Raw genomic sequence first — 16,154 nt, 5'->3', positions numbered from 1 at the left:
AGGAGAAAGGAAAGGAAGTTGGAGTTTTGGAAAACATTAACAATATTGACTGGTCTCCATCATGCAAGAGTTGGAAGAAACAGGATTTTATTCCATTTTTGCCAAACAAATAGAAACAGCACAAGTTTCCATTTGTCTACAAGTAACTGTTTAACAATCCTAACTTCGTTAACTTATATATGACTGTTGAAGGGTAAGAAAATATGGGGGTATTGCAAGAGGTTAGGATGTGAGATTCACTCACTGACATTGTCAGGTTGATTCTAATCTAAGCTAAAATTCTTTGTACTTTGTTTTTCCAGGTGACAGCAACTGAGGCGCTACCAGCGAGCATGTTTATACCTGTACCAAGTCCCGACAGAGAGTCCCAGAGCACTCCTCATGCAACACCAAACTCAAACTCGGAGGATACAAAGAAGCAACCTGGTTAGTATCTGAATGCTTTAACTCTTGGTTTCTGTTTTATGACATTTAAATAAATGTAGTTAAAAGTTACATGCCTCATAGTGTATGTGTTCTGTTTTGAATTTTTATCAAGTTGAATATTTCTGATTGTATATTAAAATGCATAAGATGGGTCTACAGAATTTCTAAGAAGAGAGATTCAAGAATAGATGAGCTTTTTTTCCATTCTTAGCCTACCATTTTAAGCAGGATTATATTAATGATAAATGGTATCCATAGGCTTTGGAATGAGTAATTCTTTGCATATGTTCACTTCCTTCATAATATGATCACTATGGAAGTTGTCATTCTTTGTATTGATCTTGCTTTTTGTCTTTCTTTGAAGGGGGGGGGTTCAACAAAAACTGTTTAAAAAAATCTAGTCAGTAAATGTTCAAACCTGCTAATTCACTGTCAACTTTTGACTTGTTTATTCACAGATGCTTCAGATGCTGCAGATGCAGAGAAGGGAGCCTCACTCCCCACAGAATTAGCTGAAGCTCGCAAGTCACCTCTGGAGGATCAACAGTCAGAAAGAGAGGATACCACGGGATTCTTGTGCTGGAAGAAAGGCTGTAATCAAGTATTTAAGTCATCCAACTCCCTCCAAATGCACTTCAATGAAGTTCACAACAAAAGGCCCCAGTTGCCTGTTTCAGATCGCCATGTCTACAAATACCGCTGTAACCAATGCAGCTTGGCCTTCAAGACTGTGGAAAAATTACAACTTCATTCACAGTATCACGTGATCAGGGCAGCCACTATGTGCTGTCTTTGCCAACGAAGTTTCAGAACACTGCAGGCCTTGAAGAAGCATTTGGAAACCAGCCACCTGGAGCTGAGTGAAGCTGATATCCAACAATTATATGGTGGTTTGCTCATGAATGGTGACCTCATGGTAATGGGTGATCCAACCCTCGGTGAAGAGCATGGAAGTATGGGAGAAGATGACAAAGAAGGAGATGAAAGTGATCCAGAGGAGAAACAAAGCCCAACAGGCAGTGACTCTGGATCACTGCAAGAAGATTCTGGATCTGAACCTAAACGTGCGTTGCCATTCAGAAAGGGCCCCAACTTTACTATGGAGAAGTTTTTAGATCCATCTCGTCCCTTCAAATGCACTGTATGCAAAGAGTCTTTCACTCAGAAGAACATTCTTCTGGTTCACTATAATTCTGTCTCTCACCTGCATAAGGTGAAGAGGGCTCTGCAAGAGTCTACTACTGGCCAGCCTGAGCCTACCAGCAGCCCTGACAACAAGCCATTCAAGTGCAGCACATGTAATGTGGCATATAGTCAGAGTTCTACTCTGGAAATTCACATGCGTTCTGTTCTACACCAGACCAAAGCTCGAGCAGCGAAACTTGAAGCAGCAGGAGGCATCACTAGCTCAACAAGTTCGACTGGTTTGAGTGCTGGAGGGTCCAACGTGAACGCTTCAACATCTAGTCCAAGCCCTGCCAGCAACCTAACAAGTAGCTCAAATAACCACAACTCTTCTGGATCTCAAGCAGCTCAAAGTATTATTGGAGGAAACCACATAAACCAGACTCATACCATGGACAACATGGGGAATTCTTCAATGAGCTGTCATTCCTCACCATCTGAGAACCATGAAGTTAAAAAGTCAAAATTTTCAGAAATGCTCTCTGCAAGGGGTGCACAACACCAACAACAACAACAACAACAACAACACCAACAACAACAACAACAACAGCAGCAACAACAGCTTCAACAACAGCAGCAATTAGCCCAGGCGCAAGCCCAAGCCCAAGCCCAGTTGCAACAAGAGCTCCAGCAGCAGGCTGCACTGTTACAATCCCAGCTATTCAACCCAGCACTTCTGCAGCACTTCCCTATGACGACTGATGCACTTCTTTCTCTACAACAACAGCAGTTGTTGTTCCCTTTCTACATCCCTGGAGCAGAATTTCAGCTCAACCCAGAGATTAGTATCAGCAGCTCAGCACTTGGCCTCGCAGGATCCTCAACTTCCTCACTACTGGAAGATTTAAAGAACTCAGCCCAGCAGAGTTGCTTGCAGCAGCAGTTGATGCACCATCACCTTCAGCAGCAACACCAACAGCAGCAGCAGCAGCAACAACAGCAGCAGCAGCAACAAGCTCACTCGCAAATTCAGGGACAAATGGCTTTACTTCAACAAAGTGCAGCTCTCCTTCAGCAGTCTGAGAAAAAGCAGAAACAGCCTTCCTCTCACAGTGAGAAGGACAGAGAAATACAAAGAGAAAAAGAGTCAGTTGAAAAAAACGAGGACTATGTAAACAAAGATTCTACAGAGAGCAAGTCTAAAGAAAGAAAGGACATTCAGCATATTTCAATAAATATAAACCATGATACTGGCCTGCCTCCACCCAGGATAGCTTCAGATGCTCGAGGAAATGCAACAAAAGCCCTGCTCGAAAATTTTGGGTTTGAGTTAGTAATTCAGTACAATGAAAATAAACAGAAAGCGCAGAAAAAGACAGCTGGACCGAGCGGATCAAGTGGTCCAGGTGGAATAACAAGAGTGGTGGACCCTATTGAAGGATTAGAGAAACTGGAATGTGAAGCCTGTGGCAAACTGTTTTCAAACATCCTGATTTTAAAGAGTCACCAGGAGCATATCCACCAGGCCTTCTTTCCATTTCGATCCCTTGAGAGATTTGCCAAGGAATACAGAGAGCATTATGATAAACTCTATCCACTGAGACCTCCTACACCAGAGGCTGCTCCAGCTCCGCCACCACCTCCTCCACCTCCACCTCCACCCCCTCCTGCACCCCAAAGAGCTCCAACACCCAATATTCCAGTCTCTGCTGCGTCACACACACCTCCAAGTGTACCTCCTCCACAGTCATCAGTTCCTATGACACAAATATCCATGCCAATGGATTTGCCCCTTTTCTCACCTCTTATGATGCAACCCATGTCTCTTCAGTCTTTGCCCACTCAGATGCCTCCTCAGTTAACATCTGTCGAGCCAAGTCTGGCATCAGACCTTGCCCAGCTCTATCAACAACAACTCACACCAGCCATGCTACAACAGCAGCAGAACAAGAGGCCACGGACACGCATCACTGACGACCAGCTTCGGGTCTTGCGACAGTACTTTGATATCAACAATTCACCTAATGAGGAACAGATTAAAGAGATGGCTGACAAGTCAGGACTGCCTCAAAAGGTCATAAAGCACTGGTTCAGAAACACCCTGTTCAAGGAACGGCAGCGCAATAAAGACTCTCCTTACAACTTCAATAATCCACCAACAACAACATTAGAAGACACTAAAATTGATTCCAAACCTCCTTCCCCTGAGCCTCAGAGACATGAGTTACATGGTAGTAAGAGATCATCGAGGACAAGGTTCACTGACTACCAACTGAGAGTCCTACAGGACTTTTTTGATGCCAATGCTTATCCTAAGGATGATGAATTTGAACAGCTTTCCAACCTTTTGAGCCTTCCCACTCGAGTCATTGTTGTGTGGTTCCAAAATGCTCGCCAGAAGGCAAGGAAAAATTATGAGAACCAGGGTGAGGGTGCAAAAGAGGGTGAAAGACGAGAACTGTCAAATGACAGATATATCCGGACATCAAATCTGAACTACCAGTGCAAGAAATGTAGCCTGGTTTTCCAGCGTATATTTGATTTAATAAAACACCAGAAGAAGCTGTGTTACAAAGATGAAGATGAGGAAGGACAGTATGACAGCCAAAATGAGGATTCCCTGGATCTTTTCAATGAATGCTATACTCCCTCTGGGTCTTCCTGTCACACCCCAATGCCCACTTCTTCAAGTCTCTGCCCTCTTCCACCCTCAACTTCGGCATTCTCTCACATCTCATCCTCTGAAAAAGAAGAAGCTTCACCAGCATCCAGCTCAAACCTTTATGATGAGAAGCCCAAGCAGTTACCAGAAATCTCTGCTGATCCACGAGAAAACCAAACCTCTATTAAACAGGAGGTTGTGCACCAACCACAGTCTGAGATACAACATCATAGACCACAGAGAGAAGAGAAAATCCAAAATGTTGCACAGAACATCAAGCATTCATCACCTTCCTTCTCTCAGCAACAGCAGCAGTGTGGTCCCTCAGCCTCACAGACAAGTCAAGCATCTTCTCAAAGCTCCCATATGAGCCTTAATGCACACCTGACTTCTGCCACACAACAACTTGCACAACAAATGATCCCATACCAGTGTGAGCAGTGCAAGATTGGCTTCCCTTCCTTTGAGCACTGGCAGGAACACCAGCAACTGCATTTTCTCTCCGTGCAAAATCAATTTATCCACCCCCAGTTCCTTGACCGTCCACTTGACATGCCTTTCATGCTATTTGACCCAAGCAATCCTCTCCTGGCAAGTCAGCTCCTCTCTGGGGCAATGCCACAGATTCCCAGCAGCTCGGCCACTTCTCCGTCCACCCCAACCTCCACCATGAACTCACTGAAGAGGAAGTTAGAGGAGAAAGCTAACACGAGCCCTGGAGAGAATGACAGCACAAATAGTGGCGAAGAGCCACAGAGGGACAAGCGGCTGAGAACCACCATAACACCTGAGCAACTGGAGATCTTGTATCAAAAATATTTATTGGATTCAAATCCTACACGGAAAATGCTTGACCACATTGCCCATGAAGTGGGATTAAAAAAAAGAGTTGTGCAAGTATGGTTCCAAAATACCAGAGCAAGAGAAAGAAAAGGCCAGTTTAGAGCAGTTGGGCCAGCTCAAGCTCATAGGAGGTGCCCTTTTTGTAGAGCTCTCTTTAAAGCAAAAACTGCCCTTGAGGCACACATTCGCTCTCGTCACTGGCATGAAGCCAAACGTGCTGGATATAATTTAACACTCGCTGGTATGTTACCAGAGCAGGACAGCATGCAAATAAAAATGGATACTCTTGAGACATCAGTTTACTCTCAACTACCCACAGCCACACACAGTGATGGACAAAGCTCCTCCATGTCACCACTAAACAAAGGCTTGGATCTGTCTCCCAGGGCTCTGCTCAGCCCTTCATCCATCAAAGTTGAAGGAATGGAAGACTTTGAGACTGCAACGATGTCCTCTGTTAATCTCAGCTTTGATCATAACAAACTTGATAATGACGATTGCTCTTCTGTGAATACAGCCATCACTGACACAACAACAGGTGATGAAGCCAATGCTGATAATGACAGTGCTGATGCAAAGCACAGCCACAATAGTGGTGATTACTTGTCAAAGTCTGGAGGCACAGTCCCCAGTCTTGAAAATGATGATCAGTTGTCCTCAGGGCTGGTAAGCCCAGCAACAAGCTATTATGCTAAGGACTATGACAATGAACATATTATTGACCATAGCGAGACTTCCAGTCTGGCTGACCCTTGTTCACCAAGTCCTGGAGCCTCTGGGAGTAGGAGCATTGACAGTGGAGATCGACCTGGCCAAAAGCGCTTCCGAACCCAGATGACTAACCTCCAGCTGAAAGTGCTGAAATCTTGCTTTAATGACTACCGAACTCCCACTATGCTGGAATGTGAGGTACTTGGCAATGACATTGGACTTCCAAAGAGAGTGGTTCAGGTATGGTTTCAAAATGCCCGTGCCAAGGAGAAAAAAGCAAAGCTCAACATGGCCAAGCACTTTGGAATAAATCAGACATCTTACGAGGGGCCGAAGACTGAATGCACTTTGTGTGGTGTCAAGTATAGTGCTCGCCTCTCAGTTCGTGATCACATTTTCTCCCAGCAACACATCTCCAAGGTGAAGGATACCATTGGCAGCCAGATTGATAAAGAAAAGGAATACTTTGATCCAGCTACTGTCCGCCAACTTATGGCCCAGCAAGAGATGGACCGCATCAAGAAGGCCAATGAAGTTTTAGGACTGGCACAGCAGCAGGCCATGCAACAGCAGGGGATGTTTGATAACCCTGCAATGCAGGCTCTAAATCTCCAGTCAGCTTATCCAAACCTGCAAGGCATCCCACCTGTCCTTTTGCCAGGGGTTGGCAGCCCATCTCTTTCCAGCTTTAACTCATCAAATTCAGGTACGTCACAAAATGGCATCCATTCACTGATGCAAAGTGAATTTAGGTGCAGATTTGCAGATGGGTAATTTCACTAAGCTATATAAACAGTAACTGTAAAGGTTGATGAATTTGGTGAAGTACTATAAGTGTTCTACTCTTTAGTCAATCTGTTACCTCATTCAGTAAACATGTAAAGTATTACACATCATGGACAATGTCTTTATTGATATACACTGTTAATATTCATACATATGTACAAAATCTGCCTTACTTGACAACACCTAATTGTTGAACTGACAAATTTCATAAGAGAGTGAACATTTCAGTCAAACAAACTTTGAGACTGTCTTATAAGCTTATTGCCTCACTTATGCTTTACCTCTTGCATGCCCATGTTATGTATGAAATTACCAATTTTACAACGCTATAAAAAAATTGGATCCATCAAATAAATATGTCTAATCTGTTTCATTGTTTCTCTGCATTTGAATATTTTTCAGCTTTAACTCCTCCAAAACCTTCAAACCTCCTGAACATGCCTGGTGCCAGTGTTCCCTCACCTAGCCTCCCTACATCTGGATTGCCCAACAAGCCTCCCTCCTCATCGTCTCTTGCTGCATCTAGTCCAGCCCAGACCAACACATCTGCATCCCACTCTAGCCCCACCTCAACATCAAACTCCACTTCTTCAACCACCCAGTCCAGCTCACGACCTGAAGTCCCCAAAGAACGTGATGCTGAGAGGGTAAGAGAGAAGGAGAAGGCCAAGGAAAAGACAGATAAGCCCTCAACCCCTTCATCAACTGGAAGCACTCCTGCCCCTTCAACTTCTGCGGCCAGCGCCAAGAAGGAAAAGCCAGATACAGCAGTTCCGGCCACGTCTATGCCAACACCCGGCATGGAATATGTGGTTGACCCTGCCCAGCTACAGGCTCTACAGGCTGCTTTGGCATCAGACCCCACAGCGCTTCTAACGAACCAGTTTTTACCTTACTTCATGCCTGGCTTCTCCCCATATTACACCCCACAGATCCCCGGTGCCCTCCAAGGAGGCTACTTGCAACCCATGTATGGAATGGAAAGTCTCTTTCCTTACAACCCAGCATTGTCACAAGCACTGATGGGCCTGTCTCCAGGGTCCCTATTGCAACATTACCAGCAATATCAGCAGAGCTTGCAAGAAGCACTGCAGCAGCAGCAGCGGCAGCTTCAGCAGATCCAGCAACCCAAGGCCAGCCAAACTCCAGTTCCCCCTCAAAACCTGGGGGATCGTAAAGATTCTGCCAAAGAGCCAGTGAAAACAGAGGAGCAAAAGGGCAAACCCCATAGTGAACCCCACACTTCCTCATCATCCTCGTCATCCTCCTCCTCCTCTCATAATAAAGTACCCTCTGAGCAGAATGAAAGGGATGGCAAAGCTGTGGACCCCCATCTAGACCAGTACATTGTCCCCAAGGTGCAGTATAAACTGGCATGCCGCAAGTGTCAAGCTGTTTTCACCAAGGAAGATGCGGCTATAACCCATCTTAAATCAAACTGTTTTTTCGGTCAGTCTGTGGCAAACCTGCAAGAGATGTTGCTGCGTGTCCCCGGTGGCGTAGGTGCAGGGGCTGGAAGTCTCTATGACTGCCTGGCTTGTAACACTACGTTGGATGGGGAGAAAGCACTCAGTCAACACCTGGAATCGGCATTGCACAAACACAGAACAATCAAGCGATCAGTCAGAAATGCCAAAGAGCACGCTACTAGTTTATTACCTCACTCTTCAGCCTGCTTCCCCAATCCTAACACCGCATCTACCTCGCAGTCTGCCACTCATCCCATCAGCAGCCCCCCTCCCCCGCCAACAACATCAGCCACCATGCCATCCACTGCTGCATCTTCTTCCCTGTGCTCCTCCTCAACTACCCCACTCAACACCACAGCTGCCGGCAAACCCTGGCCCCAGGCCCCTTTCTCCAGAGCTTTAGCTGGGAAGCCCAATGCTAGTCCCTCCTCTTCCTCCTCCTCTTTTCCTCCAGTGTCCTCACCTTCAACGGTTACCTCAAGTTCATTGAGCACCTCAGGAGTTCAGACCTCGATACCAACAGACGTCTTTACCGACGAGTCTGACTCTGACAGCAGTCAGAAGTCAGCTGACAGGTTGGGCAGGACGGCAGAGGAGCCGCAGCAGCCTGGCTTTGTCAAAGACAGTAATAGTTGTAGTAGTAATCTTGCTAGTGTAGGAACAGACTCCATCAGATTGTAAAAGAGCTTTCAGTGATGGACAATATTTAAAAAAGACAAAAAAAGACAAAAAAAAATCACAAATGAAAAAAAAACATAAAAAGCAGCAATGTTAAAAATACATTAAAAGTATACAAACCAATTTCAGAAAAAGATGTGTAAAGACTAACTGCAATTCCAAAGCTTGTAACCAAAAATTTTAATGTTAGTGGATTGTTTTCCCATATCAACATGCTGGTTTTATTTTATTTTTTTGTTTGTTTGGTTTTTTTTTTCATTTGTTTTTTTACAATTTAAATTAAGATACATGCATACTAATATGTGAGAACAGAAAAGATCGCTGCAGTTGTTTTGGGTGATAATAGAGGAATGTTGTACTGTATGGCAATTGACTGCCTCAAAGTTGACAAATGGCCCAAGAACCCTTTTGAAGAAATGCGAGTCAACAAGCTGTCCCTTTCTTTTGTAATAGTTTCTACTTAATAGCACAGTCACAAAAAGCCAGTATGTACTGTATGGGAGAATAGTCTATCAGTTTTCTTGCTATTTAAGCATTCAGATACCAATGGCTTGCAAAAGTAAAAGAATAATGTAATGTCTATTTTATTCTCAGGTCAACAGCTCACTGATGTTTTTCTGTTACAGAAATCCATGTTTTAAACCTTTTGTTTCCAACGGGAGATTAGCATTATGTTTTCTTTCAAAACTTGATTTAATCACCTTAAGTTAATTGATTTTCATTAAGGCATTGTTTCTGGGCATTCAAAAAGGGTAAATGATTTGCTGATTCAAATATGAAATCCATTTAAAGTGAGGAAATCACAATCCCATTTTACCCAGAGAAGGAGAGCATTGCAGACATATTAATGAACGTTCAAAAGAGTTTGGATTAAAAAGAAAAAAAATCAACCTTCTGTATTTATGATAGATATGAGCATTTTTGGTGTTAAGTAGAATGTTGCATTGGAAATGAATTTAAACAGTATGGTAGGTTGGAAAAAAAAAACTTTGTGTACATTTAGCTTTTGTATTGTCCAATTTTATGACACTTCATTTGATGTTGTCCTGGTCATTCCGATAGTCTAGATTATGGGAAGGTAATTTATCTGAACTTTATTTCTGTCTTCTTCTCAGCTTCATGGGAAACATTCACCCAAATGCCCCCCCTGACAAGGCAGGATCCTCTTTCAGAAATATTTAAATTTTATAATTTGGTTGGTTCTGTGCTGGCCAACACAAAAAGATCCTGTGTGAAATATTGAAAGATTTATTTTATTTAATTTTCTTTGTTACCTTTGTGCACTTATCACTGTCTGACTCCTATTTCTCACTCTTCTTGTTCCTCTATTCGCACTTATTTTTCTCTGCTCTCCTGTGTTTGTAGATATGTATACTACATAGCAGGTCTTTTGTTCTTCATGTAGTGTGGCTACAGTCTTTAATTTCATTTTTTGACATTTTTGTTGTCATAAATGAAAATGAAAAAAAGAATACTAATAATAATTCTCACGCTTTAAGACAAAAAGAAAATCCAAAGACTAAACACTTTCACCATTGGTGCATAAAGATGAGAAAAGAGGCTTCTTTATACTTGAGAATTTGTTGCTGTTTTTAGGGGAAAGAAAACAAAGTTTTAAAAGATAAAGGAGTACGCATCAGAGTTGCCGTTTCTGCTTCTTTGCAAGCAAACAGGTGGCTTTTTTACGTAAATACCAAAAACCAAAAAGGGCCCTTGTCCTTGCATTGTGGAGTAGCACCGTTACAGAGCCATTGCAGTTTGTAAGATAGAGGTTATTAATCTTTGTTTGACTTTTGTCACATTCAAATGTCCATTTTTTTAATGAAAATGTATAAGGTCTGGTCTTCAAGGACATACGTTTTGCTGCTAATGTAGAATTTTGAAAGAAAAAAAAGAAAAAAAAAAAGAGTACCTAGATGCATGCTCATTTTGCTTTTGGCTAAGCTTTAACTAAAACAAACAATAAACCAATTTCTTGCCTCTGCAACACTTTTTTTTTTTTTTTTTTTCTTGTTGCAAAAACGGAACTTTGAAGACTGTGAATATATGTTCCAAAGGACATTTTGCCGATTTTCTTTTTGAACAGACCAATGTTTAAAGCCAATGATCTATAACGTTTGTAAAGAACAGTGCATTCCAAATATCACAATGTTTTGTTTTTTTCTTAAGCAAGGACTGATCCTATTTCATTTGACTGCTTTTAATTATCACAATCTATTTTTTTTTTTTTTTCCTCATTTTAAAAGTGACTGTAAACTGTTGTGTAAATTTTTGCATCATTGGTTGCTGAACAAAGTGACCTCCATTTGTCATTTTTGTGCTGGCATGGAACATTGCTGAAAATCCCTCCATCCAGTTAAGGTTGTTGCTCACTTGTTAAGCAAGTAATAGTGGTTACCAAAAAATGTATATAATACATCTGGTACTGACGCGTCTCATAGGTTTAGTAACATTTATGCCAGTCAACCAACAACTAGTCTCAGAGGGAAATCATGGCTGTTTAGCTGAGGTGTTGCTGCCCCCTTTTACTGGGAGGTCCATCAGTGACTTGTCGCTAGTGTCTGCAGGGTGCCACGTCCACAAATAGCTTACAGGTTCTTAAGGGACATCTTCATTCCAAAGCATTATTTCTGGAAATAGTAGGAGGTTTTTTTGAAGATGTCCCTTGTTTTCAAATAGGATGCTTTCATATCCAAAGAAGTCGCCTGTTTCAGTTTGTTGCAATGGAAATGGATGTGCATAGGTACCCCACCTTCTCACTGAACTTTTTTTTTTTTTTCCTTAAACCAAAACTAACTCATATTTACATTTGTGAAGCTACTTTTTGGCCACTATTGTATAGCCCATATATTCAACCTAATGAATAAAGGCACAATCTCCCAAATGTTTTGAAGTGCTACGTCTTGCAAAGAAACGTGATTTGGTGTTAATACCACAGCATGCTCTTAAAAGTGAGTAGATCTGGTCTGCAAGCTTACTACTTCTCAAGTCCAGTTCCCTGAAATAGTGTTCATAAAATGTAATATCTTGATTTAAAAGAAATCTTAAGTTGTACAGTTTTTCCTCAAATATGTTTGTTTTATTTTATTTCCAGACAATGGTGAACATGTATTGTTAATTTTCTTTTTATTTTCTTTAGTATTTTTTTTATTTTATTTTAGTTTATGTATATTACTTTATATCCTAAATTAACACTAGCTTGAATTTGAATTGCTGAAATTGAGAAACGAAAAAAAAAAATATGACCTGGCCACTTTATGGTGTGATAATGTTCAGCATCATTGTCTCAATGATGCTGTTTTCTCTCTTATTTCCAAAGTGTAATCCTTTATGGCTCTTTTTTTTGGGAAGATTAGGTTTTAGTCTCCACATTGGAATCAGCCAGCATGAACTGTGCGTGGGATTGTGTGTGTCTGTGTGCGCGCGCGCGAGTGTTTCATAAGAGCCAGCATCAATTCATTGTTTTTTCTCGTTTGCCTTTTGTATTTTATTTTCTGTTAGACACCAAAACAGACTGAACCACAAAGCTGGATTGTGATTAACTGAAATTCAGAAATCTAATTTAAAAGATAATGATCAAATTGATAATACTGAAGCACTGAGCAGTTTTTACTTTGATTGAATTCGCGAATGTGGCCAAAGCTTTATGCAGTTGGAACAAAAACAAAACAAACAAAAAAAAAAAAAAAAAAAGAATTTGTGCCCCAGATAACTGTATATTTTATTGTGGCACAAAACACGATAGTGGACACGAGGATCCACAGATTAACATCGGGATACTTGATTTCAATGGACAATTACAAGAGACGTAAAGTAATGCTTTTGCTGTAGAGGTCATTTTTTTTGCCCACTGTGAAAACAAACATGTCCCTGTAAACAGATAGATATATTTAAAACATGGCATCACCCTTTTTTGCTACTCAGAAGAAGAAGAAGGAATGATTTCTTTTTTTTCTTTTTTTTTTTGTTATTAAGGAAGGACTCTGGGAAGCTTTGGAGAACTTGTTAGGAGGACATGAGAGGCTGTGGGAACACCAAAACTGGGCATGGGAGCCAAAGGCAGGCTCAAAACAGCTTTAAAAACCACCTCCGATTTTGATTACTGACAACTCTTTAATGGGAATGGACTCTGAAACCAATGGACATGTGTGACACACAGAGGAAAGTCCTTAAATGAAACTGAACTTAAGTGGCTCCAGCTGCCTCTTTCTCCTTTCTGTCTGTCCTTTCTTTCTCCAGCTCTGCCTCTGCTTCTGCGCTTTGATGGACATTTTTACCAAATTTCAGGACAGGATGGACAGATGCTTGCTTCATTTCTTCCAGTTCATGTTGCAACCTGTTTCATTTCCTCGTGCTTGTCTCTGGTTGACAAGTAAAGCTCTCCAGTCTAATGGCGGCTCACCCCTCTCTCTGTTGGTTACATAATCTAAATAGAGAAATTAATAACATAGAGAGGGGATGGGTTCTCTGAGCTGTCGTTCCTAAAAAGGCAGTTACACTAAAAAAAAGCGTATTAACCAAAATTAACAACCAAACTAACAACCAAACAACCATTTGCTCCAACTTCAAAGATGAACTGTTACTTGGAGCTCTCTGTTCCTTTTGTGACTTCTGGTGCCACAATGTTTTTTTATGCTTTCAGTTTCTCTTTTTGTTTCCTTGAATTACTCCTCCTTTGAGCCTCATAAGCATGGCTCTGTGGCTCCAGGCAGCCCATCTGAGGGTAGAAAAAAACAGCCTTGCAATGTACAAAAAAGAGCAAGTTAAACCAAAAATGTTGTTCTTGATGTCTTTTCTATACTGTAGTCTTGTTAGCTTTTTTGTTACTGTAATTATATGAAGATTTCCAAACTGTACCAAATTACATGGAAACTAACATACATACAACCACATGGAACTTCAGACTTTTAAAGACACTTTTGTCACAAAACCTTGTTGTCCTAGTTAAGTTGATTGTAGATGGTAATTGAATATACTCCTTTGAAAATATTTCATCAAGTATGTTTCTTGCTCATTGTGATACATTAAAAAAGTATGAGCATAAACTGTGCTGGTTCAGACTCATCTTTGGGGGCTGTGGGGGTTTGATCACATCTAGCCAATCATTTGGCACTTCTCAACACCGGAAAAGTACAACGCTGTAAAAAAAGAAAGAAGTGTTTTCCTCCTGAACTGTAAAGGTTTTATATGTTTATGTATTGGATGTTTTCACAGATTTTATGAAGTTTGTACTGATTACAAAATGTTTCTCTTTTACATAATTCCAGCTGTTATTATTTGGGAGTTGCCATTGTGTGTGTATCTACACAGGGCATACTTAAGCCTTTATACAGATTTTACTAGACAATTTCATGCTTTTCTCTGGTGTGTAGCTGTTAGTTGACCAACTTTATCTGAATATCGGAAGATGTGACACCTATAAATTAGTGCTGCAAGAAGGAAACCAACCACCATATATATATATATATATATATATATATATATATATATAGGATTATAGTATTGGTTGTGTAAATATATAAATTAGGAATACACAAAAAGTTACACCTAAATATGTATGATTTCCATCCATCAATAGGCCAATGATTTGGCTGTTTTCATGAATGAAACGGAAGCATTATTGTATGTAGGTAGTATTTTGGTGTACTTTGAGTATTTCTGTTTAGTCAGTAACTTGCTGTTACTTCATTACAGTTTAAACCATTACGTTTTGGTCAGTACTTTTAAAATGAAGTGGCTTCAGTAGGTCCACAATATCAATAAATATCGAACCCTTCTGAATTTTAAAATCTTTAATATTTCATCGCTAACATCTCTGCTTGTTGTTGTTTTTATATGCTTAATTGTTTTTGTGAAAAATAATCTCTCTAAATATTTTTGTCAGGTGAATTTTAATCAAATACCGGCTCTTTGCAGTCCCTTTGAAGTTTTTTTACTTTTTTCAACCTCTGGCCAGTAAAGCAAATTCTTGCAAATGCAAAATGAATTGTCTATATATAAGAATTTGACTAAATTGAGTAATACCTAAGTAATTCTGTTTTATTTTAAAACTTAGAATGACACAATAAGAGTCATACAATTCCCAGCCATTAAACTGCATTTTGTTTCTGTTTATCCAGATCACCTCCCATTATTGAAGTGTTGAAAACCTTTTTTTTTTTTCAATGAGAAACAAAGTTTAATTCCTATACATACTGTAGAAATTAGGCCAATTATTTAATATTGCTGGAATGTAATGTATGTAGAATGTAAAATTCATACACCGGCCTTTCTGTGTGGAGTTTGCATGTTCTCGCTGTGTGTCCGTGGGTTTCTTCTGGTAAGTCCGGTTTCTCTCCAGTCTAAAAGCATGCATCTCAGGACAATTGGTGACCTTAAACAGGTGTGAATGTGAGCATGTGTGGTTGTCTGTCTCTGTGTTTGTCCCGTGATGGACTGGTGACTCTGGTGTATTATTTTATTTTTTAAAGTTTATTATATTTTTGTATTTAATTTATAACTTTACATTTTTTTCATCATTTTATCAATCATTTGCATTAATTTCACAACAGGGATGCAGCACTCATGAACGCAAATGCTGACACCACAAGCCAATATAAAAATTCCAACTCAAATGACTGCATTGAGAATGTTTTCAGCAGGATGTTGCCAATGAGGAAAAATGAAGCTAAACATGATCACCTGTTGGTGGTGCTGGAAATCAAGTCTACATGAAATCATCTGTTTACTTGTATGTATTTCAATGACAATACTGATGGTGTCAGTTCTTAAGTCACGGTTACGCCTCGATGGCAGACTGTTCATAAAGTCAGCTGTTTTAGTGACTGCGTTAACATGAATACCACTTCTATCGCCAATCTTTGAAATGAACTATATTCAATTGAAACCTCATCAACAAACACAATAAAAACCAAACTCTTATTATGTTCAGATAGGCAGAATTTATGGCTGAATATGCACATGGAATCCCATTCAACTCCCAGGATGCTATGCGATCTGGCTGGGTGAATTGACTATACTAATTCCCAATTAATTCTATTCAGCCGACAGCAGACACTGTGTTGTTGTATTTTTACTCTGTGAATCACAATACAAAAAACATTTCATGGGTGCCCAGGATCTGGGACCATCCTCATAGAAAACAGATCTTCCTGTTTTTTCACTAAACTGAATCATCAGCAGACACTGAAGCACAAAAACAAGAGTTGTCACTGATCAGACACCGATAGAACAGTTAAAATTTCAAAACAAAAATCCTAAATAAATTAATTCATTTGACATAAGGTTTTCATTCTGCTCCTAAAAGCAGCCAACCAATGCCATTTGTCTCTTGACTTTAAACCGCTGCATTGGTCAGACTATATGGTTGAATTGCCGATTTCATATGTCATCAGAAACATTCTAAAACTCCATTGATTTGCAAGAAAAATGTGAGCACATCTACAATCTTAGAG

The 16,154-nt window shown here is 40.4% G+C and overlaps 1 protein-coding gene across 1 annotated transcript in view; it reads left to right on the top strand.

Moving 5' to 3' along the window:
- zfhx3b (zinc finger homeobox 3b) overlaps positions 1-13,736 on the top strand; it is a 137,100-nt gene extending 123,364 nt beyond the window's left edge. The window contains exons 9-11 of the mRNA XM_080458316.1: positions 303-426; positions 894-6,473; positions 6,956-13,736. Of these exons, the coding sequence (XP_080314442.1) occupies positions 303-426; positions 894-6,473; positions 6,956-8,703 (7,452 nt within the window). The 3' untranslated portion in view covers positions 8,704-13,736. The remainder of the gene's footprint in view (positions 1-302; positions 427-893; positions 6,474-6,955) is intronic.
- The last annotated feature ends 2,418 nt before the right edge of the window (positions 13,737-16,154 follow it).

The sequence above is a fragment of the Lipophrys pholis genome (assembly GCF_963383615.2).
Source record: "Lipophrys pholis genome assembly, chromosome: 2".
NCBI lineage: Eukaryota > Metazoa > Chordata > Actinopteri > Blenniiformes > Blenniidae > Lipophrys > Lipophrys pholis.
This window is presented reverse-complemented; position numbering and strand designations above follow the sequence as displayed.